Below are 24,556 nucleotides of genomic sequence, written 5' to 3' on the forward strand. Positions count from 1 at the left end.
GGGCAGGTCGTGCCTCACAAACCTTATTGAGTTCTTTGAAAAGGTGACGAAGGAGGTTGATGAGGGGAAAGCGGTAGATGTGGTATATATGGATTTTAGTAAGGCGTTTGATAAGGTTCCCCATGGTAGGCTACTGCAGAAAATACGGAGATATGGCATTGAGGGTGAGTTGGAGGTTTGGATTAGGAATTGGCTGGATGGAAGAAGACAGAGGGTAGTAGTTGATGGCAAAGTTTCTTCATGGAGTGCCGTCACTAGCGGTGTTCCGCAAGGATCTGTTTTGGGACCATTGCTGTTTGTCATTTTTATAAATGACCTGGAAGAGGGGTTAGAAGGTTGGGTGAGCAAGTTTGCGGATGATACGAAAGTCGGAGGAGTTGTTGACAGTGAGGAAGGATGTGGCAGGTTACAGCAGGATATAGAGAAGCTGCAGAGCTGGGCAGAAAGGTGGCAAATGGAATTCAATGTAGCTAAATGTGAGGTGATTCACTTTGGGAAGAATAACAAAAAGATGGGGTACTGGGCTAATGGTCGGATACTTGGTAGTGTGGATGAGCAGAGGGATCTTGGTGTCCATGTACACAGATCTCTGAAAGTTGCCACCCAGGTAAATAGTGCGGTGAGGAAGGCATATGGCGTACTGGCTTTTATTGGTAGAGGAATTGAGTTCCGGAGTCCTGAGGTCATGATGCAGTTGTATAAAACTCTGGTGCGGCCGCATCTGGAATATTGTGTGCAGTTTTGGTCGCCATACTATAGGAAGGATGTGGAGGCACTGGAACGGGTGCAGAGGAGGTTTACCAGGATGTTGCCTGGTATGGAAGGAAGATCGTATGAGGATAGACTGAGACACTTGGGGCTGTTTTCATTAGAGAAAAGAAGGTTTAGGGGTGACTTGATTGAGGTGTACAAGATGATTAGGGGGTTAGATAGGGTTGACAGTGTGAACCTTTTCCCGCGTATGGAGTCGGGTATTACAAGGGGGCATAGCTTTAAATTAAGGGGGGGTAGATATAGGACTGAAGTTAGGGGTAGGTTCTTCACTCAGCGAGTCGTAAGTTCATGGAATGCCCTGCCAGCAGCAGTGGTGGACTCTCCCTCTTTATGGGCATTTAAGCGGGCATTGGATAGGTATATGGAGGATAGTGGGTTAGTATAGGTTAGGTGGGCTTGGATCGGCGCAACATCGAGGGCCAAAGGGCCTGTACTGCGCTGTATTCTTCTATGTTCTATGTTCTATGTCCTTCCTGAGGTGTGGGGCCCAAAACTGGACACAGTATTCCAAATGGGGCCTAAAGAGTTATAAAGAGTTCCTGGTGCTGAGAAGCAGCAGTGCTAACTACTGAGCCACCATGCCACCCAGTGGGCAGTATAACAATCAATACAGAAGCAGGGAAATAGGGGAGTGGAGGTAACAGTGCAAAAGCAAATGCATAATCATGTGTAAGGCAGGACAAATTACATCATGAGGGATGATAGGCAAAAGGGGTGGCAATGGGACAGTGGGAGAAAAAGGTAAAGAAACAAGTATTGGGCCATAGAAGAGCCATTTATGGCAATTTCAGCAGCACCTTCTGTTCAGAACAATGGGCAGAGTGGTTATGGTTTGCAGTTATTGAATCTGGTATTGTGCTTAGGAGATTGTAAAGTGCCTGATGAAAAGGTCAGGCCTAATCTTCAATCCATCATGGAGTTTCATTGGACAAGTATTGAAGGATGAGGGTAAACATCAGAAGAGTGGGACAGAGTATAGTGAGGAAGAAAGGTTTGTCACTCAGCAAGTATATAAAATGCACTGCCTGGAAATTTGGTGGAGGCAGGTTTAACTGAGCACTTGAGGGCATTGAGTGATTCTATGAATAGACATATTTAGTGAATGAGGATCTAGTGGGAGATTGGCACTAGATCATGATGCTTGTTTGAAGATCTGGTGTAGGGGGCTGGATGGCCTCCTTCTGTATCATGATAATTCTGTGATATTTGCATACTGAGTGGAGGTTTAACAGCAATCAATTGACATTTGGAGTCTACACTGTGGAGGAGGTGCTGCAAACAGTATAAGGTAGTGGTTACAGCTGCATGAGTGGCCTTAGACAACTGTCTGGCAATGAAGGAGGGGTGTTGTGTTGCATTTAGGAGCAATGTCAAAGTACTCTTCAGAGGGTCTTGTCTTAATTTTGGTATTTTTGCAGTATTAATAAACCAGAGAATAGTGTTAAAACAATGATTATTCTTCTCCTAATGTGGAGAATTTTACAGCGGTGGCCATTGAATTTTAATTTATCTTGTGTCAATAAAAACGTGCTCTTGTGGGGCAGAGTTAATGTCCCTACCCCTGAACAGAGAGAACCCGAATCAAATCCTACCTGCTTCAGGGATGTGTGATAACGTATCTGATTAAGAAAGTAGGTTAAATCTTTTAAAAGTGCTAATCTGACCACTGTCTGCAGACTGGGTTTGTTCACTAATGCATTGCAAGCAATTTGAACTGCTGCTGTATGCCACCCAGTGGCTAGTATGCAAACATGTAAAACCTGGGAACAAGTCTCTTATCTTCCAACTGAGCACACTGTTGCTTGGATGATTTGGGAGGTGAATTAAATATAAAAGTAAGATACATTTAATTGACAAAGATAATGACAGAGCAAAAGTGAGGACTGCAGATGCTGGAAATCAGAGCTTACATTAGAGTGGCGCTGGAAATGCACAGCGGGTCAGGCAATATCCAAGGAGCAGGGAAATCGACGTTTCGGGCATTTCATCAGGATTGAAGGCAGGGAGCCTCCAGGGTGGAGAGATAAATGGAAGGGGGGGGTTGGGGTTGGGGAGAAGGTAGCAAACAGTACAATAGGTGGATGGGGGTGGGGATGAAGGTGATGGGTCAGAGAGGAAGGTGGGGGAGGGTAGTAAAGAGTACATTGGGTGGATGGGGGTGGGAATGAAGGTGATAGGTAGGAGAGGAGGGTTGAAGTAGATAGGTGGGAAGGAAGATAGGCAGGTAGGACCGGTCATGAGGATGGTGCTGAGCTGGAAAGTTGGAACTAGGGTAAGGTGGGGGGTGGGGGGGGGAGGGGAAATGAGGAAACTGGTGAAGTCCACATTGATGTCCTGGGGTTGAAGTGTTCTGAGGCGGAAGATGAGTTCTTCCTCCAGGCGTCGGGTGGTGAGGGAATGGTGGTTGAGGAGGCCCAGGACCTGCATGTCCTCAGCAGAGTGGGAGGGGGAGTTGAAATGTTGGGCCACAGGGTGGTGGGATTGATTGGTGCGGGTGTCCCAGAGATGTTCCCTAAAGCACTCTGCGAGGAGGCATCCAGTCTTCCCAATGTAGCGGAGACCACATCGGGAGCAATGGATACAATAAATGACATTGGCGGATATGCAGGTGAAACTTTGATGGATGTGGAAGGCTCCTTTGGGGCCTTGGATGGAGGTGAGGGAGGAGGTGCGGGCGCAGGTTTTGCAATTCCAGAGTCTAAGTATGCTTGTGGCATAATTTGACGCAGATAATTGGTCTTGAAACTTCATTATCAGAGGAAAGAGCTGATGTGAATGAAAACTTTCATGTGCTGGAGTAACATCTGAGTCTTAATCCCCCTTTAGGCTCTTGTGGACTCTGACAGTCTGAAACGCAGTGGACGAGACAGTGGATACTGTGATATCTGGTGTACGGAAAGGAACGAGTCAATATCACCACAGCTCAGGCATAGAAGAGACGATTCACTTGATAGTTTAGACTCATTTGGGTCAAAGTCTGTCACCAGCCTTTCATCAGACATAACACTAAAAGGCAGTAGTGAGGGTAAGTAGAGTTTATTGTCACCATTCAGTCATAAACATGTTGATCATCTAATATTGTCATCTATCCTTCATTTGGAAAGATAATTTGGTGCTGACAGACCTTTTAGCAGTTAAATGAAATCAATGACCATGCATAAATGGTGGTAAATTTCTTATCTAGACTGTGTTGTTAAGTTATGAACTACAACACCATGGGGATGCCACAGAACCATTGGAGTTCTATTGCATTTTGTTTGTCCTTTGTGAAATGTTTTGACTGATTAAAGAATTGACAGCATTTATCACTTGACTGAAAATAATTTCTAGACTAAGGGTATATCATAGTATATTAATAGATTTCCAAAATTAGCTCGATGATTACTGTCAGTGATCTGTGAACCTCTGGAAGATGTGTTCCAAAAGGAACTGATACAGACAGCATGTGTTGGGCATTAGCAAAACACATTTGGAAGCCGGGAGTTACACCAGTGGAGTTTGAAGAAGTAACTGAGAAACCACAGGTTTGAAATGATGTTTTACTTCAACTCTTTGTTGACTTAGGTGGTGGGAGTGACGTTGAGTCAGATTATCTAAACAGCAAGACAATGGATGAAGTGAAGAACGATATGTCACTTCGCAGGACCTCCACTTCAGACTATAAGCCTGTAGTGCCGTACAACCAATACCTGCCAAAGAAAAGCAAACCTGCAACTTACATTCCAGCTCCACTGATGAAAAAGCGAGCGGAAAGACATGAAGAAAATAGAAGAAGTTGGGCAAACCCAATGTTTGAAAAAAATGATGGAACATTTTCAAGGTACTTTGCTTTTATGAAACTCCTGTATTTTGCAGTAGTTAGCACTTAATTATCACTGTGTACAGGTGAGCTGATTGGGGGGACAGAAAGAAGTAACCTGTCTAGTTTATTGTGTAAGTATTGCTTTTAAAATGCAACAATTCAGCTAATTTCATCATCAAGTAGGTGGATTGGGGGGGGCAAGTTGTACTTTCCGAGCATTATAAGCATGGACAGATTTTTGAATATACAATAATAAAAGTGGATCAATTGGTTTTTAGCTTGCATTTGTTTATAAAGATGTCAACTAGCAAGTTGTAGATGAGAATGGTGTTTGCAGTTAGGATTCTGAATGGATCTTGCTCAATTCCGCTGTACTGAGGGTGGAAATTTAATGTAGGGATGGGATTCAACATGTGTTAATCGTGTCATGGGCTGTCTGAAGATAGTAACTGTTGAAGTTAGTACGTGGGGAAAAGCTAATGTGATCAGTCTCGATAAGCACCCTGCTTGGATCGAATATTGATCATTCAGGAACTCGAGCTTGCTTCATCCACTGGCTTCATTTGCCCACTTTATTGGGAGAAGTGTGACCTGGTTTCCTTATCTCTCCTGTTAAATTTTCTGCCATCTTAATCAGGATTTGCCACAAAATGAAATAATTTCTCTAACTACTGTCTCTCATCCCCTAATCGTTTTTAATTCCCTGATACCTGCTCCTCCGACTTTTTCAAATGGAATAGTCTACGCGGTCCTGGATTTAATCCCTTTATCCTTGCTATAATTTTGGTAAACCAGTGCCTTATCTCGTCCAAGACCAGTAAATACTTACTGAGGTTTGCAATCTAATACTGAAGGCAGTACGTGAGGCAGAGTCTGAAGGCTTTGCACAATTCCTTCCTTAATACTGAATTCCAACACTTTTTGAGGTAAAAAGCCAACCTTCTATTACCTTTTGATAATTTTGTGTAGTGGTGTGTGTTGGCTTTAAGTGATTTGTGCACTTAGTCTTACAAACAAACTACTCATTTTCCTCCTTGTAGGTCCAATCGTGTTCATGGTATTTAAGTATTTAGTATGTTTATTAGTTCAGTTACTAATTATTTAAATTAATTTTTATTCATTTTATTCCTTTTATTAAGGAAATACATTTCAAGATTTAATTTTATGCTGCATTTTAAAAACCACATTATGGTCCCAGGTAAAATTCCAGCCTATCTTTTTTAAGCTTTATCTACTAATAGTAAAGAAAATGACCTTCATGGTTGCCATGCAAACATGAAAAGATCATCAGTAGTTTATATTCATTACCTTGACAACACAAAGGTACCGCAATGGACAGGACTGAAAGAAGCCATTTTGGTCCATCCGGCTGACCTTTTGAACATTAATATGGTAAGTGTTTTAAGAAAAACAGACTTCCTGTCTGCTCAGTTGAGGTGTTCAGTAACAGTGCCAAGTACAACAATCCGCTAAACTCGACGCCAGTGTAAAGTTGTGTTTTTATCAGGAACATACATCTCTCAACACCCATCCCGTCCCGTCCCACCATTATGTTCTAGCTTTCCTGCTTTGTCCATGGTTTTTTTTTCTCTTTTATGAAACTGGTGCGAAGTATACACCACTGTTATTTATTTTGGCATTTTTCACTTGCTCTGGACAAATGCTTTGTTTCTTTACTGCAAACATTTTAACTCCCTTTCCCTTTCATTCCATTTAGCTTTGTTACTTAAACACCTCCCCTCTGCTGTATCCCAGACATGCTGTTTTGTTTTTCCAACAATCATCCCCTTTTCAATGATTTATAACCTGTCGTGTTTCTGCCCTCCTTTAGTTCTTGAGTCAAGTTATATTTGACTCAAAATGTTAATTTTCTCTGCAGATGGTGACAGACTTGCTGAGTATTTCCAGCATTCTTTATTGGAGTTCCAGCATCTTCAGTGTCTTGCTTTTATTTTAAGCAAGACTCCTTATTTTGAGAGGGTCTGAGAAAGAAACGTAAACCTGGTAATATATTGTACTGCTGTAGCTCTAATGATATTAGCACTTGAATTGCTAAGTGTTGCAATGAGTTTATTTTTCCACTTGTCGGCCATGATCAGACTCAATGGGCCAAATGACCCAGTTCTGTTTCAATATCTTATGATCTTAATGTTGTGTGCTACTTGCATCTCATTTATTTCAATCCAAATTTTCTTACTTGGCTTCAGTAGAGAAGAGAAATCTCTGAAGAGTGAAACGGTTGCAGGTGACATGGGTACATATAAAACTTCCACCAGCGGTGATGGTGGGTCATCTGAAGAATTACTACACGCCTATCCTGACACTGATTCTGGATCAGATAATGAAGAAAGGGAGCCTGATCCCTTGCTGGATGACTTTGCACGTCGGAAATTTGGTACACCCCTTAGTTTTGTAAGGCACACGCCTCTTCAACTGGACAAAGAATTGGCATTGCCACTTTGTCAAGCTTCTGCTTTGACTGATACCACCACTCCCTTAATAGAAGAGAACGAGAAATCTGGAAGGTCAGATATGCATACGGAATGTGTTTTCAAGTGCAGCTTTACAAGCTTCAGTGGCTACCGTATTAACTTAAACATTATACCATTTGCATTTCACTTACAAAATATTTCATACTTCTCATCAGCAATCATTATATTGAAAATATTTGCTTGTGTTGTGCATTATAACATGCCGAATCAGCATATGCCTCTGCAGCCAATGGAATAGTGTTGCATATCTGTGTGAAACTAATACATACTGTGTCATGTCAGCTTAATTCATGAGCTTTGGAAGATCTTTGGGGGAAAAACAAAGCATGTTACTTTGTCTGCAATGTGTGTATTCTGGCAGATAAACCTTATGACGCAGGATGTTTCTAACAGTAGCCAAAAGCAGCTGAGTGTCCACGTGGTGAGTGAAGATTCCCCAAAAGCTTCCCAACCACTTTGGGGTGAATCCGCTTCCGAGGAAGAACAAGATGCCGATCCTGACATTGAAAAGGATGACCTGTTTATACGTAAACTGAACCCAGTGTTACCGGGCAAAAGTGTGACCTTTGATAGATTCCTACCAAAGAATTGGACCGCAAAGGGAGAAGAACAGTGGAGACAAATACAGTTGGGTTCTCGAAGCAGACCATGGTATAAGGAGCTTCAGTACATCAGGTTTGTCCTTTCCTGATGACAGTAGTATTTACTGTGGAGATTTGTCTGCACGTCAATTATCTAAGATCATTTGCACAGGATGTGATCCACAGTTCATTAGCAGTACTAGCTGCCTCGGAGTTGAACACAGTCTAGGTTGACACTTAGCTGCAGTTCTGAAGGAGTGCTGTATTGTTAGAAATTCTGCTTTTCAGATGAGACATTAAACTCAGACCCCCAGTTGCCTTGCGTAACTACTTGAAGAAAGGCTAGGGAGATACTTAAACAGGAATAGTGACTTCAGTTCAAAGATTCTTTATTCTTGCATATGGGATGTCCTGAGGTTCGGAAAGATGTTTGAGAAATGCAGTTTCATTCTGTATTTCTATAAAGGCCTTTGTTCATGAGTACTTTAACTCAAATTGAACCTGGTTTATTGCACTGCCTTTTTCTGCTTTTCCCTTAACATTTTCCTATTTGATTTGTTACTGATTTTATCCACTTTATTTAAATCAAATTAAATTACTCTTCATGGAAAAGAATCTTTCAACATTCTACTGGCAAAAGAAAAATTGAAGTTAGTTGGGAAGTCAAAATTTTGGAAAATTTGATAATGTCATTAATGGCTTTCAGTTTTAACTGTGAGAAAGTAAAATTACATTCCTTTGGTTTCAGGTTCTTTTAATGCGTTAAGATTAGCAAATGCATCCAATGTATGGTTGAGCCAATGGCATCAGCGACAACTCTAAGGGAATAAACTAAAATAATTGGAACTTAAGCAATCTGTAAACTAAGAATTTTAACTGAACAAAGGATTCGGCTCTCTAGCTATTTGATCTGTGGGTTTTGGATGTTAAAATTCATGCTCACGATTTCACAATTTTTTTCATAAGTTGCATTTTAAAGGATTTGATTAATACTTGTTGACTGTGAAATTTGTAGCAAAGAAAAAAATTGCTTTGCAAAATGAAATTTGCAAAAGTCGGCAGCTACTTCACTTAAAATCAAGATATACCAAATTACAATTAAAGTATTCTGCTGGTAACCTTTGACCTATCTTCGCTTTTCACTTTCCCTGTGCTTCTCTTTTCCCACTGTTCTGCCATTCCCAACTTACAGAAGGAAGCCACCTGAGTTGCAAGAGGATGCCCACTACTTCACCATTAACAAAGCTGGCACTGAAAAGACACCAGAGTCTGGCACTGAAAATTGCAGTAGGGAGGTTTCCCAGTTTAACACACAAACTATAAAATCTGCAGGAACTGTGTGCCATGGACGGGTGGAAGGTGTCACTCGCACATTAGATGGACAAAGGTTGCTGTCTATGTATAATTCCTACATTATTTAACAATTAGTGCTGATTGCATTGGTTTATTTTGCTTTGTTTTAAAAATAAATTGATGCAGTGTCTAGGCTTAAGCATTTCATATTGCATCAAGGCACGTCTGATTAAGTCTGAAATTAAATGAGAAGCGTGTAAAAGATCTGAAGCTCTTACAGGCTGAATGGCACTTAGGATATTTATATTAATGTGCTACATTGCAGTATACTAAATTTCAATCATGTGCTACACTGCTATTGCTATATTTAAGAAGTAATTGCTTCATTTAAACTGGATGCTGCTTTGGTGATTTAAGGACAATTATTTGGCTCCTTTTAACATAATAAACCAACATGTCTACTGTACTGAGTGAGCCTTGAAATCTGGCTTCAGCTAATAGAAAACAGTAAAGCATTCTATACATTTTATGTAACAATCTGCAATAAAAACTTACATATCAAATAGTCCTGCAGGCTTTGTTCTCATGGGCACCTCACATCTGCTTAAATAGTTGGCACATATTGTTACAACGCTTTCCCTGTGCCTTGCTGTTTCTGGCCACTTCTTATTTTGCTTTGGTAGAATGCAGATTTTATTCTCTTGAAATATTTACTGGAAAATTTTCCTTTCCTTTTCTTTCCATCTCTTCTGTTAATGGGGGAAAAAAAGCCTGTTTCCACTACGTCAAGCTCTAGATGCAAGTGTTACTTATTCACAATTGGCAGACTTCTCGGTTTCCAGACCAAAAATCGATCCAGCTGCAGGCCCTAGAATTCTAAGACAGAAAGAAACTTCCTTCCTGACCCAGCAGTCCCAATCTGCCAAGCAGGAGGAGGAAGCCGACCTGGAATTGGAACCAGATTTGGAAAATGACGACATGTTCAGCCGTAAAACCGGTGCTTTTCACGCGAATCCTGACCTGAAACCTTTGTGCTATGAGGATCAAAGCAATGCTGGGTCAAATGACTCAATTGAGCGTCTTGTCGCGCAGGAGCGAAGAGACAAAACTATAATTCCGGATCCTGAGAAAGATGATGTGGTTCTTAGAAAAGAACGCTTTTCTCAAACCAAGCAATTGGTGCCATCGGGTGCTCCGGACATGTACAGTCCGATTCCTTTTCCAGATTTCTCGAGTTTGCCTGAATCGCTCCGCTCCAGGTTCCTTTGCCCACCCGACCAAGTTTCTGAAGAAACTGAAAGGTGTGTCGATGCGTTGCCATGTCCGGTAAAGGATGACATGCTTTCTCGAAGAATGGCTTTGTCCCAGGCTAACCAAACAGTGCACAGTCGAAACTTTGCTCCTGCCTCATGTAGTGAGGAGGACGCGAAGAAGTGGGAAACTATAAGGAAGGCCAGCAGATTAAGATTCAAGAAGCAACAGCTGGTTGAGAGGTCAGGGGGTGTTGTAGCTATAAATGTGCGTTCCATCCATGTCTCTGAACCGAATAAGACAAGTCCCTGTCATATGGACTAAATCCTGCATGAAGAGTAAAGAGAATTTCTGTAACATTGACTTATACGAATATAAAATGTTTTGTACTGTTTTCTTTCACTTACCCTTTCACGACCAAGCATGACATGACATATTGTCAAATATCTAGTGACTGTTAGCTGTTCCAAGATTAACGTTTCAGGCGTTACAAGAATAGGCATCAATATTTGCAGTCACGTAATGATTGCAGTCACTGTAATGATTGACACTACCCACCTCCATAAAGGAAAATAAATGAAGTGCTTTTTTTTTGGAAGTTGACATTATTCCATGGTGTAGTGGACAGCCCGTTAATTTGGGAGGATTGCGTTTAATTTGTCATCTGACAGTTGCAGAAATGTATTGCAAGAGATTAACAATTTTTCCGACATCTTCGACTATTTCTGTTCTAGATAAAATATAATATAGACAAAAATAGGCACCTTTACGATATTTTATGGATGTTTTATATAGGAAATATAGTACAATATTCAAACTAATTGTGAAGCAGGAGAAAGAAATGTTTTTATAAATGCCCATTACCATATTTAAAAGTTAAGGGGATATTTGCATTGGATTTTACAGTCTCCCTATCGGATGTATTTTCACTGGGTGGCCTGACCACTGGTTCTCTGTCCATTCTCTACCTATTTCTCTCAAAGTAGAAAGTAGCTGAGAGCTGGCATCACTATTGTTGATGAGATTAATGAGTAATTGTGCTTGTTAAGCCAATGAATAGAAACCTTATACTGCACGTGCCATAATAGTAAAATTTGAGGCATTCAAGATGCCATTAGACTATTATATGAAATGAATGAATGTGCAGGACACGGGAAAAGGCTGTGTGTTACTGGTTCAGACATGATGGGCCGAATAACTACCCCGGCTCTGTAACAATTTCATAATTGAGTGGCTAAACCACATTCATTAAACAATGAAAGGGAGGGAAGGGCTTTTTCTGTCTGTTTCTTCTCTCCTCCCCATATCAGTGACCACCACCCTAGTCTGGCTGATCCTGGAATTTGCTCAGTTATGGACACCATGGATGATATTCCCAGTTGCAATTCCAAAAGATTCCACAACTCTGTGTTGGCACCGATGAACAGCCAATCAATCCAATTGGCTGGCTGTCTCGAGGCTGAGAGTTGCCCCACTGAGGGGTTTAAGCATCCTTACTCATCAATGAAAGGCTATTCAAAGTGCTTTGCTGCCATGGGATGAACTTATTTATCATGGATCATTTGATATCTGGTATTTCATCAGGGTTAGGAGGCATGACAAATATACCACTTTTCCCCCAATAAAATTCAATTCCTTCATGTTTCGATTTCTCATGGTACAATCTTTCTCAGTCCAGAATAAAACTATTTTCATTGCAAAGCAAAATGTACGTGCTGAAAATCGGAAATAAATACACAAGCATGTTTGGAGAGAGAGGAAGAGTTAACATTTTGGATCGCTGGCATTACATCAGAATTGCATAAGAGATGGAACTGATTTTAATCAAATCCAAAGGCATGGAAAGTAGAGTGTGGAGGATAGAGTAAAGGAGAGGATCTGTGACAGGGTGGAAGACCAGAAAGATGAACTAACAGGAGAAATGATAGGGCAAGGCAAAATGTGCTGATAATGACTAGTATTGAAGGTTAATTTGCATATCAACAAGGTGGTAAGTAATACAATTCTAAATATCCTAATACTTTGTGGATGGTACTGTGTTCACCACGGATGGTTTTTGGGGACTGCATTAGGTTCAGCCTCAATAATCTTGCTTGTACTATACCCCAAACATTGCTCAGGCCTTTGAGTAGAAGAGTCGGGATGTTATCTTGAGGTTGTATAGGATGGTAGTGAAGCCTCTTCAGGAATACTGTATCCAATTCTGGTCACTCTGTTATAGGAAGGAAAGGGTTAGGAAAAGATTTACCGGGATGTTGCCCAGAATGGAGGGTTTGCGTTACAAGGACAGGCTGGATAGACTGGGACTTGTTTCACTGGAGCATAGGAGGTTGAGCGGTCGTGAGGGGTATAGATCAGGTAAATAGCCAGGTGCCTTTTCCTGAAGTTGGGGGATTTAAAGACTGTGGGGTTTATTTTTAAGGTGAGTGGAGAAAGATTTTTAAAAATGTCATGAGGGTGCTTTTTTTTTAAAAAAAGAGTAGTTTGTGTGTGGAATGAACTTCCAGAGGATGTGTTGGATGCAGGTACAGTTACAACATGTAAAGACATTTAGTTAAGTACCTGAATAACAAATGTTTGGAGGGATATAGGGCATGTGTAGGCAGGTAGGACTAGTTTAGTTTGGGATTATGTTCGCCATGAGCCAGAGGGTCTGTTTCCGAGCTGTATGACTTTGTCTTGCTTTCTCTTTCATAAAGTCAATGAAATTTACCTCATTGTAAATTGATTTTCTCTTTTCTCATTCCCCCTCCAAAAAAAAAGACCAGCACTGATATTTTAGTGTGGCTTAAAGTTTTGTTTGGCAATGTATTTGACTTTGAACATGCTGAATTTCTACCATGTTGTCCAGCACGTTCTGAAATTGTCACATTGTATTTTATTAAGTTGTCTGTTACTCCTAAAAGGATTGGCTTTAATCCCTGATAATCAGTGTGAATTTTGAAATGGTTAATCCAGACAAATCTGTTGCTGATTAAACTATGAACCTTTGCAGCACTGGCTTTTGAATACATTGACAATCCATCAAGGATTTGATGAGGTCAAGCAGCAACAAGGTCTAAGACAATATGCAGCCCCACACCACAACAAGAAGGGGATAAAAAATTGAAAACCATATCTGATCTCTCTAACTATCTTCAAAGCAAATTGGTAATAATTATTGGTCTCCATTTAACTAAGTGAAAGCAATTTTAAAATGAGAGAGCATGGTAACTGGAAAAAGATTGGAGAATATAACCTGAACTCTGATTTATAATAACAATATCTAGTTCTGTTACCCTTCCACAAAGCATTTTTCACAGAACATTAGTTGCAACATGACATTTTTTTTTTACCAACATATGATATTTTTCATGTGTGCCCTATTTTAATACAAGTTTGCATGCTTGAAATGCATTTACTGATTTTACAAATTTTGTTCTGCATAATGGTGTTGAGTTTGTTTACTACTGAAATTGTATTACAACAGCAAATGTAGTTGGAACTCAATAAAGGTGACTATAAAGTAATACATGTTTAACAATACTTTATCAATCTTTGAGAGACTTGCAACATAACACAGATCAGTTGTCCTCCTTAATGTAATGTTAGTTTATGTTAATTACATATTAAGAATTTAGAAACATGTTGCATTCATTTGCAATCTCCCTATTGATTTGAAGTACAAGATCTGTGTATAAATAAAAGGTTTACTATATTGTTTTGATTCAGTAGATGTTAGAGATGGTATTCTATACATTGCATCTTCAAACATTTGAATTTGAAGCAATATTTTAGAGCTTGGATACCATTTGTATTTCACACTATCGTTCTTTGATGTTAATTGCACCCAGATGAGATGGTTTCAAAACATAATTTTGGTGTTTTATATTTGCAAAATATTTTTTGCACATCCAGATTTCAGATAATCTATCATATTTGTTTCTGATATGATTTTGACATTTATTTAGCAGTAAATAATTAGCCAACTCTGGAGGCACGTTATTTGGGTGCACCTTGTTAGTTTAGTTTGGGAACATGGTTGGTATGGGCTGGTATGACCGGAGGGTCTGTTTCCATGTTGTATGACACTCTTCCAAAATAACACACACCCAAGTTTACAACTGGAACCACTTTATTAGAAGCAACAGTTTGCAGTGTTAAAAGTTACATTTGTTTTTATTGATTCTCTTCGATTCTTTAGACTTCTCCAAAGGTCAGCTGATAGTGATTTAGGGTAAGTTTAACTAAGTCTAAAGTGCTTTGCTGTATGTGTGCTTTGTACTGTGCTTCTGTGCTAAACAAACATAACCTGCTTGCAAAATAAGACTAATGAAATAATGCGCTCATAGTCTGAGTGTTTCTCAGCTGAGAGTTTAGTTTTGGCTCTCTTTTGGGTTATGCATTCTGATGCATTCAGTCTGTTAAAATCTCCAATAAGTTCGCAGCTGTATGCATCAGATGATATAATAAAACAGCACATTGAAGTTAGAGCAGCTTTAACCAATAATAACAGACAAGTGAACAATGATGTTTATGTTAAAAGATCAACTGTATTCTTCACATTTAGTCCACTGACTTGTAATTGAGATTGATTGATAGAATAACTTTTGCCTTAAACCTAATGAGAGTTCAAATTTTTGGTGAAAAACAAATGAACTTCCAAGATACTCATTCTGTCTTAAAAAGGTACTTGAGTTCATAATATTTTTGACAACTGACTGATAAACCTGTATTTATTTTAATTAAAAGAGGAACATGGGTATTTTGTATCATTATGGTCAGTATAGGTAAAGTTGCCATAGTCCTAGAGAACTATAGGCCTCTCTTGTCAGAGAGGCATAACTTGTGTTGGGTTTAACCTAAAGGCCAACACCCTTCAGGTGAGGGGAAAGGGTGAGAAAGAGAGTCTTGCATTGTAACCTTAGCCAGTTTGGGAATTGAACCCATGGTTTTGGCATTGCTTTGCATTGCATTGCAAGCCAGCCATCCAGGCAATGCCCCCTCCTCTCTTCAACTCCCCACATGACAACATCAATAGACAATAGGTGCAGGAGTAGGCCATTCAGCCCCCGGAGCCTGCAACGCCATTCAATATGATCGTGGCTGATCATTCCTAATCAGTATCCTCTTCCTGCCTTATCTCCATAACCCTTGATTCCACTATCTTTGAGAGCTCTATCCAACTCTTTCTTAAATGAATCCAGAGACTGGGCCTCCACTGCCCTCTGGGGCAGAGCATTCCACACAGCCACCACTCTCTGGGTGAAGAAGTTCCTCCTCATCTCTGTCCTAAATGGTCTACCCCATATTTTTAAGCTGTGTCCTCTGGTTCGGCACTCGCCCATCAGTGGAAACATGTGTCCAATCCTTTCATAATCTTATATGTCTCAATCAGATCCCCTCTCAGTCTTCTAAACTCAAGGGTATACAAGCCCAATCGATTCAGTCTTTGTGTAAGGTAATCCCGCCATTCCAGGAATTGACCTTGTGAACCTACGCTGCACTCCCTCACTAGCCAGTATTTGTACAAAGACTGAACAGTTTGTCGCAATCCAGTTTCAATAACTTCTAATGCATTCAGTGATGCATGTAGCAAAGGTACAATATTCAGTTGGGTCTAGTGGGAGAATAATCAACCCAAGTGATTCATGTTCTGTTTAAAATCTCAAGATGATTTACTATGATTATTTTAAAAAGTTAATGATTTTTAGCCTGCCGTAATTTAGTTTGTCAATTTTTAAATACACTGATTAAGTCAAACAATTGAGGCACTGCATTCCTGTTTGGATAGCTGCCTCTAACTCCTGCAATCTTCCATGTTTCTCAGTACCTGCTGGTACAACAGACAGGAGAGCGCTTGTGTTCATCCTTAAAATAGGCTGAGTTTGCTTTTTTAAAAAAAGCAAGCTCAATTGTTTCCATGACGGGTAAGGAGAAAAGACTCAAGTTAATCACATTTCAAGGTCTGACAGTTCTAAAATTGAGACCTCTAGGTCTGTGGCCTGTTATTTTCTCTAACTGCACTGCTCTTTTCTGTATGCTTCACTTCATTGTATAAACAATTCATTAGTAATTCTTTACAAAGCTAGTGCAAAATTAAGAACTCCCAAAGTCAGTGTTGCAGCTGTTTGAATATGATACGCAACTAATGCAGCTGGCAAGCTAAGCGGTGATGGTCAAAAATAGTTGTACATTGCAGTTGGTTTGGCAGAACAGGTGCAAAGCAATGTTTGGCTTACTTGCAGCTTGATTTGACTTTGGCTGCTGATGTGTTGTTAACAATTAATTGCATGGTCATTTAACATTTGTGCAGTTGTAATGTGTGTCTTGAATTCTACAGTAAATGCAAAATATGCATCTGAACACACTACTGTCGTACACCCATTACAGAATTAAATCATCTTGGATACATTATTGTCCCATGAAGTAATAGCTTTGTTTATTTTTTGTTATTTACTGTGTGACCTGAGGTCGTCTTTTGCCTTGTAGTATTACTAATTAAAAGTTCTTGGGCATTCAGACTGATCAGGGAATGGCCCTCCAATGTTGGTTGATGACTGATTTTATGTTGCGTACCTTCTGACTGAGACCACACAGTCACACATTTTCTTTGATAGCATTTCAACTTGTTACATACACAAAGCAGCACCTGTCAAATCTTTGTTTCAGTTGTTAGTTTTGATTTCCAGTACTGCCCTGGTAATTAATAACCTGTTCCTTTGTAAAATAAATAGAATTCAAACCAATCCAAATTGCAGAAATCTTCAAATGTGTTTAAACAACAACACACATTTACTGAACAGGACGATTACAAGAAGTTTAATTTTTCTGTTCATTAAGCAGGCAGTATTCATGCATTCTTTTTTTTTCTCTCCGTTCAGTTAAACTGAGGCAAGCAAGATAACTTGCCTGTGTGGGGCATCCTTCCAGAGATTTTATTTTACTTTTGTGGAGGAGTATTTTTTTTAGCAGAGGCATTAATAGATTTGTTTTAATATGGGCAAAGGAGAATTTCCGAATAATGAGTTGACCAATCATTTGCCAAATTGCAACACTGGGCCCCCTGGTGTCTCCTGTGAACATTGCAGTTTCTTTCAGTAGATCAAGCTTAAATATCTAAACCCAGGTTTCTCCACTTCGGAGCCTCACCCCTGTTGTGTTGTTAAAAAGTTTCACCGTCTTCCTTAAAGCATGAGTATTAATTGTGTACAAACATTATTAATATAATCAAAAAATGCTTCTTATTATGATTGCGTTATTTGTTTAATGTGTAACTCTGTTGTTGCCTGGCAACCACTCTCAACATGTTAGCTGCGGCTCACTCTGTTGCACTCCGGCAATTCCAGGGATTGAGCAGAAAAATCTAGACTGACTTGTTGGACACTACAATGCAATACTGAGCTTGGCTCTATTTTGAAGACGAGCAAGGGGCGATCAACTCCCTTGGGAAGGAATAAGAGACCCTTTAAACATTGACCATTTTGTCTTGCACTCAGGGTTAGAATGCAAGAAACTGACCTATGCAAGAAAAGATGCCCATTTCTACAGTTTGAGAAGAAGGTGCTGATTGGTTGGGCCATCGTTGGTCAGCAGATATAACAAGAACAGTTAACTGTCAATCTTAATTCTCAGCAGGCAGGTAGATTTTGATTAGTCAGGGAATGCAGCAGACAGCCTTTAAGACCCCTTTTGTCATGATGAGGTATGTACGAATTCCTTTGCCTACATTAAACAAGGTTCTCTATTTCAGGCTATGTAGCTTATAGTACAAGCAAATGCATCTCTCTCTGATTGATTGATTCATTGATAGTTTGTTGCCAGGTACGTAGTCTTTAGATCCCAAAAACTGAAGGACCATTCACGTTGGGCAGTACGCCAATTGTGCTCAACCTGTGCTCGCATGCCTCAAAAGTATACCCACACTTAGATGTGAATCTGCTATTGGCAATCGTTTATTAAATAATCTGACTGAGATGGAAATGGTAATGGAAACCAGTTTAAGATAACCATTCGCACAGTATGTTGCATTTCATATGCTAGAGGGTACATTATTAATATACAGGACCCTATGTGTGTCCATGGGCTAAAATGTTGGGGTTGAGCTCCGATAAAACAATGGTAAATGTCTGTCCTGCCCTTTTTATCATCATCATTTCATCCCACCACCCTACAACCTTCCGTCTGCTCTCTTAAATCTTCTCTTTCGTCCATCCCACCGTCTGCTCTCTTAAATCTTCTCTTTTGTCCATCCCACCTCTCTACGAGGGGCCATGAGAACTTTCAAGTCTCAGCGGGGTCTCACTAGAGAAAGAAAGACAAAGCACTATAGTAAGTAGTTGATTTATGGGTATATTTGTATCTTTCTCCAACGTTCTCATTGTTGTTAAGCCCATAGAAATCATCTCTCAAATCCACTTCCCCAACCACTTGGTTGCGAACCCCTTCTCTCAGCCGCGCGTGTACAATATCGTGCTGTGGGTACATTGACAAATTTCATTTGAAGTTGCTTTGGGCTTTCAGCTGACTCGCAAAAACATAAACCTTGCAGTTTCACTTCACCCATCTGATGGTTACCCAATTAAATGTAATTCATGAAATTTGACAAAAGAACAATAAGCAAAGCTACGCAAAGCTTTTGAAATATTAATGCAAGCAATCAATTAATTGCCATAGTTTTAGTGGCAATATAAATTAACTCAAAGGACCCAGAAAGGTTGGCACCAAATATTAAGTGCAGCCATACTATTGGGAGCATATTAATGGAGGCCTACAGTGGATTACTTGGCTAATTGTGTGCAATATTACACTTTCCAGAAAAAACAATGTGCTAGTTCATTCTTCATGTAATTATATTGCGAGACGGTGTAATCTAATTATGTAAACAAACAGTTCTGTGCTTGAGTAAAAATGCCCAATTATACATAATGGAACTATTTTTCTCCAAGTCAGTGATTAATGCTCCTGCCTACAAATGACCCTACATTGATATTCCCCCCCAGTGGCTATTGAATGTACCTTTTTCTAATTTAGGAGTAAATCACTCAATGACGTGTCTGAAGATTCCACTGGAATTCCTAAATCACTGCGATATGAAGAGTTACAGAGAATAAAGGCTACTCTAAATGACCAAGACCAGCAGTGGCAGAGTGTGAGTTGAAAACAGTCTTGTTTCTTCACTTTCATTTTCAACAGTCAACCTAAACCATGAAGGGCTTTTGCCCGAAATGTCGATTTCGCTGCTCCTTGGGTGCTGCCTGAACTGCTGTGCTCTTCCAGCACCACTAATCCAGAATCTGGTTTCCAGCATCTGCAGTCATTGTTTTTACCTTGTTGGTTTTAACCTAAACAATATGTCAGTCACAAATATAGCCTGACTCTGAAAAAAAAAACTCCTTTGCCAATCACTTTTTAGCTGGTGGCTTTTTAAAAGTGCCATTTGCAATTTTAAGTTAGATCCTTAATAACCACAAATTGTAATTACAACTGGTGGCATTTTTAAAGTCTGAAAAGATCCCACGGTACTTTGACAAGGGATACAAAATTAAAAATCACACAACACCAGGTTATAGTCCAACCGGTTTATTTGGAAGTGCTAACACTGTTGGACTATAACTTCGTGTTGTGATTTTTAACTGCGTACACCCCAGTCCAACACCAGCATCTCCAAATCTTGACAAGGAATGTGTGAGAAAAATGGATGTGGAACAATGCTGGAGGAGGTTAGGATAAACTTGATGAGAGTAGGTTTGTTTGAGATTGTGGAGAGCAGGGATTTGGAGATGGGGTGTTTTTAGAGAGCGTACTCCAGCCAGTAAGAATGAGATAGTTGAAGCAAAACTGTAAGGAGAATTGTGTGCATTTATGTGAAGGAAAAATTGCATAGGGGAGGGAAAAACTTCTGATGTGACATGTGTGAAGCAGGTCGTGGCTTGCACATCATCATGAAATGCTGAGGCATGTTCTGGGCTAAATTTGCGAATCTGAGTCATATTTGTATCAGTGGGAAACCAGGAAAATTGCCACAGGGCAAGACTTGTTTGAGAAAAAATGCATTGCCCAGAAGGTGATAAAAATGCAGTGTAGACAAAGTCTTGTGAACTGATAATCTCCCCTTTGAGTTGTAATTGATAGGTTCCATAAGGGTGATGGGAAAACATGGGAATATTTTTACGTTCTTCACCAGAAAAATAATTTTGACCAAGCGTTGACCTTGTGCTTCAGTGGTGTTACAGGAAGAGTTCATTCATTACACCATCTGTCTGCTGGCTGTCTGAAAGAGTAACCCTACCCATATCTCACTGCCATCTTTTCCCCATACCCCATCTTTTATTTCCCTCTTTCTCTTTTCAGATACTTCTCCACTTCCTTCTGCAAGGCCACCATTGATTTTCCACCATACGTAGTGCATTTTAGGTCTTAACATACTGTGTGAAAACTAAAAGGTTTTTCTCATCACTATTGATTCTTTTGAGAATCACCTGAAATTAGTGTATTTGGGTCTGCACCCTTATGCCAGTTTCTTTTGACCATCTGTGTCCATCAACTTTGAACAACAGCACTAAGTCTCCTCCTGGAAATAGTCTTTTGATTTTTTTTTTCCCAGCACTCTTTCCAGTGCTTTCAGATCATACCAAACATTTGAGGCTCAGAATGGTTAACAGTGCTCTAGCAGAGGCTGAACCAATGTTCTGTAAAGGTCAGTCATAATTTCCTTGCCTTGTTATTTTGTCTGCATAGAATCTCGTGTCTTTTTAAACAATTTTTCAACTGCCCCCCCCCCTCCTTTTTTTTTCTCTCCTCGTAACCTCTTTAAAATTGTGCTCTTTATTTTGTATTACCTGTCCTTATTGGTTCTTCCAAAATATATCTCTTCACATTTCTGTGCATTACATTTCACCCACTACTGTCCACCTCTCACTCCTCGTGAAGTCTGTAATAACTCTCCTGTAAGTTCCTAGTGCTCCCAAGTCCTATATCATCTATAAATTTTGAATCTTATACATCTGTCTAAATCATTTATGTATCATATGAAAGAGTGATCGTATACCAATCTCTGAGGATAGCCTGCTACCAAACCTTCCCTTAGTCTTGAACATTAACCATACTATACTCATCAAGCTGAACTGAGTGAGTTGTCTGATGGTGATAGGTTTGACAGACTCGGCTTATTTTCATTGGAGTTTAGAAGAGTGAGGGTGGCTTGATTGAAGTGTATAAGATCTTCAACAGTTTTTACAAAGTGTATGTGAAAAGGATGTCTCCTCTTGTGTGTGAGTCCAGAAGTAAGGAAAGTGATCATGAGAGTTTGTTTTTGAGGTTCATGTGACTTGGAACTGTCAAAAGAATGGTGGAGGTGGTTCATTGAATATCTTTTTAGGCAGAATTAGATGGATTAGGCAAGGGAATCAAAGGTTTATTAGGGTAGATGGGAATGTTGAACTCTAAAGGCATACAGATGGAACAATCTTGATGGGCCAAATGGTCTACTTTTACTCCTATTATATGTGTTTGTAACTTGGTTTCTTTAACAAAAAACTCAAACAAGTACTTAAACACAATTGCTTTTCTACAAATTACCCTGGCCTTTTCAAATGAAACTAAACTTGTCTATGTGACTATTAGATAAAATTAACATTATTGTTTTTAAACGTTAGTCCACTACCAAAATCAAACTAACTCATGGCCATGTGGTAACTGGGTTTATTTTTGCTCCCATTTTTGACCAAGGATGTGGAATTTGCAATTCACCAGGCCTTTGGCACAACCTCTGTATCTAAGACAGATTAAATGATTATAGCCCATGATTCCATAATTTCGACACTTCCTCATGAGTATCCTCTCACAATTTTAATGACAAACACCCTTTTTAATACCTATTCAATCTATTGTTAGGCCATCCAGTGTTTCAATTATTTACTCTTTTATGATGACTTCAGCAGTACCTTCTTCCTTGGTAAAGTCAGAAACAAGGATTCATTTAGTACCTCAGCCATGCTCTCCAACTCCCTGCGTAGATCCTCTAAGATTTCTGTTGACTCCATACTTTCTCTTTCTTCCTTTTTACTATTGGTATGCCTGTGGACGACTTTTGGATTTCCTTTTCTGTTAGCTGTCTGTCTTTTCCCATGCACTGTGTGCGCTCCTCTCTGGTTTCCTGTTTTTGTTTTTCTTCAAACTTTCCATTTTCTGCCCAGATTTTATTTGCATAATTCACCCTAGTCTCGCTGTCCACCTTTTTTTCCATCAGCCAGTGAGCTCTGGCTTTGGTTGTCCTTGATCCTCTTCTGGAAATGTACTTCAACTGTTACTGAATCGTCCACAACTTGAAGACAGCCCATTGCACTTTTATCATTTTTGTTTCGCAATCTGATTCCACTTTACTCTAGTCAGATCTGTTCTCATCCTATTGAACTCTCCATGCAAATTTTCTTTTACTCAATATTATCAGATTCTTTTATTTTAAAGAACCTGAACCTTGATACTATCCTGTTAGCTTTCAAGACACCGATTGCGAAAAGTCAAAGTCTAGTTTCTGAAATACTTGATTTAATTTTTCATTTCAAGCATTATTTTTATACTTCAGCCTTTCTAGCTCTGACTGTATACCTATCAGTCTTAAAGTTCCTATTATTTCTTATATTCTGAATATTTGTTTTGATTATTCTTAATATTTTGTCTTGATGTGCTCTCTATACCAAGTGCTTAGCCGTCTGTTTAAATTGCTGGCGTGGCATTGGTCATCAATAGATTCATAGATTGTCTTCATGAAGAATCTGTGGTCGACTTGCATCAATTAGTTTGTGTTCTGAAAATCCAATGCCAGCTGCCTATCCTTCAGGTGTGCTCAGGGAGAGCATGGCCCAGATTTATAACAGAATATGAATAATGTGTTTGAGATTTTGAAAGGAAAAGAAACATGTGCATTTACATTCAGGTTGGCTGTAAATCTCCCTTTCCCCCTTTCCCCCTTTCCCCCTTTCCCCCTTTCCCCCTTTCCCCCTTTCCCCCTTTCCCCCCTTTCCCCCCTTTCCCCCCTTTCCCCCTTTTTCCCCTTTTTCCCCTTTTTCCCCTTTTTCCCCTTTTTCCCCTTTTTCCCCTTTTTCCCCTTTTTCCCCTTTTTCCCCTTTTTCCCCTTTCCCCCTCTCTGTTGCTAGAAATGCCTGTAAATTATTTTTTCTCAACAATGTGTGTCCAGGACTTGGCAAAATGGAAAAACCGACGCAAAAGTTATACTTCGGACTTGCAGAGGAAGAAGGACGAAAGAGAAGAAATTGAGAAAATAACAAGTGGAGAGAATGCTAAACCCACAAAGACATTCAGACAAATTAGGAAAGAAAGGTAACTCATGTTCACTAATGTTCAGTTGCTCCAGTCAACCTATATAATGGTGCAGGATATTGCTAGCAGGTTCTGCAGCTGGCCCACTGCCTTTTATATTCAAGAATATATGAAGCTGCCTTACATTTGTTGACTGCAGATATCTTCAATTGTTCTGGGTGTAGATTTGCTCGCTGAGCTGGAAGGTTCATTTTCAGATGTTTCGTCACCATACTAGGTAACCTCTTCAGTGAGCCTCCGAATGAAGCACTTGTGGTGTAGCCCACTTTCTGTTTATATGTTTGTGTTTCCTTGGGTGGTTGATGTAATTTCCTATGGTAACTATCATCAGTTGTTTCATACAGTAAGGTGGGGGAGCGGAAGGATAGATCATTGATCTTAATTTTTCCCAATAGCTTAAATACTGTAATAATAAAAAGAATCCCTTTGGAATCAATGCTGTTGACCCAGATTTTGTGGCAGTAAGTGGACAGCTTAAAGGCCATTTGGCCTGTTGAATCTGCACCAACTGGCCAAAGTCCAATTCATTGCATTAATGGAATGGGATGTCAAAAATAAAAACACAATATATGTAATCAGCATGAAAATGCTGAATAACATTTTAAATAATCTTGTAATTTAATGATCAAATTAATCTTTCCAACAAAACAAAATTCACTTTCCAATTTTGAAGTTTTAAGTTTACATATGTGGACGTTCCACTATAATTGGATGTTTGGTAGCAGGGTGAACATGTAGCAACCAAAAGATTGCTCTGAATTTCCATGCCAATTTGTTGCTCTATCAAATAGTCACTGCAAAATAAAAATTTAGTTGAGAGCAATGGCTGTTGATTGTTGTGTGTATAAAGCTGAAGACTCTGCTTGCTTACTTGCTGGTAAAATGATGCTTTCTAATTGGTTATGATGCCAGGATCTGAAGACACTTTTAATTGTATTTTCCATTGAAGCAGATGAAGTCATTGTTGTATCAAGAAACTTGGTAGATCATTAGAAATTTTGATTCTACTGATGTGCATTCAATTATTTAGTTCACGTCATTAA

The 24,556-nt window shown here is 39.6% G+C and overlaps 1 protein-coding gene across 6 annotated transcripts in view; it reads left to right on the forward strand.

The window, feature by feature from the left end:
* The window catches only part of LOC122550529 (LIM domain only protein 7), a 229,781-nt gene that overhangs the window by 164,219 nt on the left and 41,006 nt on the right, over window positions 1-24,556 (forward strand). For 4 of the 6 annotated variants that reach the window (XM_087987949.1, XM_087987953.1, XM_087987952.1 and 1 more), the window contains exons 8-12: window positions 3,601-3,799; window positions 4,339-4,594; window positions 14,377-14,409; window positions 19,206-19,323; window positions 23,371-23,513. In XM_087987949.1, coding sequence (XP_087844075.1) covers window positions 3,601-3,799; window positions 4,339-4,594; window positions 14,377-14,409; window positions 19,206-19,323; window positions 23,371-23,513 — 749 coding nt within the window. Of the gene's footprint in view, window positions 1-3,600; window positions 3,800-4,338; window positions 4,595-6,783; window positions 7,102-7,461; window positions 7,744-8,841; window positions 9,037-9,712; window positions 10,436-14,376; window positions 14,410-19,205; window positions 19,324-23,370; window positions 23,514-24,556 lie in introns of all 6 variants that reach the window. The other 2 variants (XM_087987954.1, XM_087987951.1) reach the window with 2 other exon arrangements.

This window comes from Chiloscyllium plagiosum, unplaced genomic scaffold, assembly GCF_037043375.1.
Source record: "Chiloscyllium plagiosum isolate Xiang-an unplaced genomic scaffold, Cpla_swu_hap1 HiC_scaffold_6, whole genome shotgun sequence".
Classification (NCBI taxonomy): Eukaryota; Metazoa; Chordata; class Chondrichthyes; order Orectolobiformes; family Hemiscylliidae; genus Chiloscyllium; species Chiloscyllium plagiosum.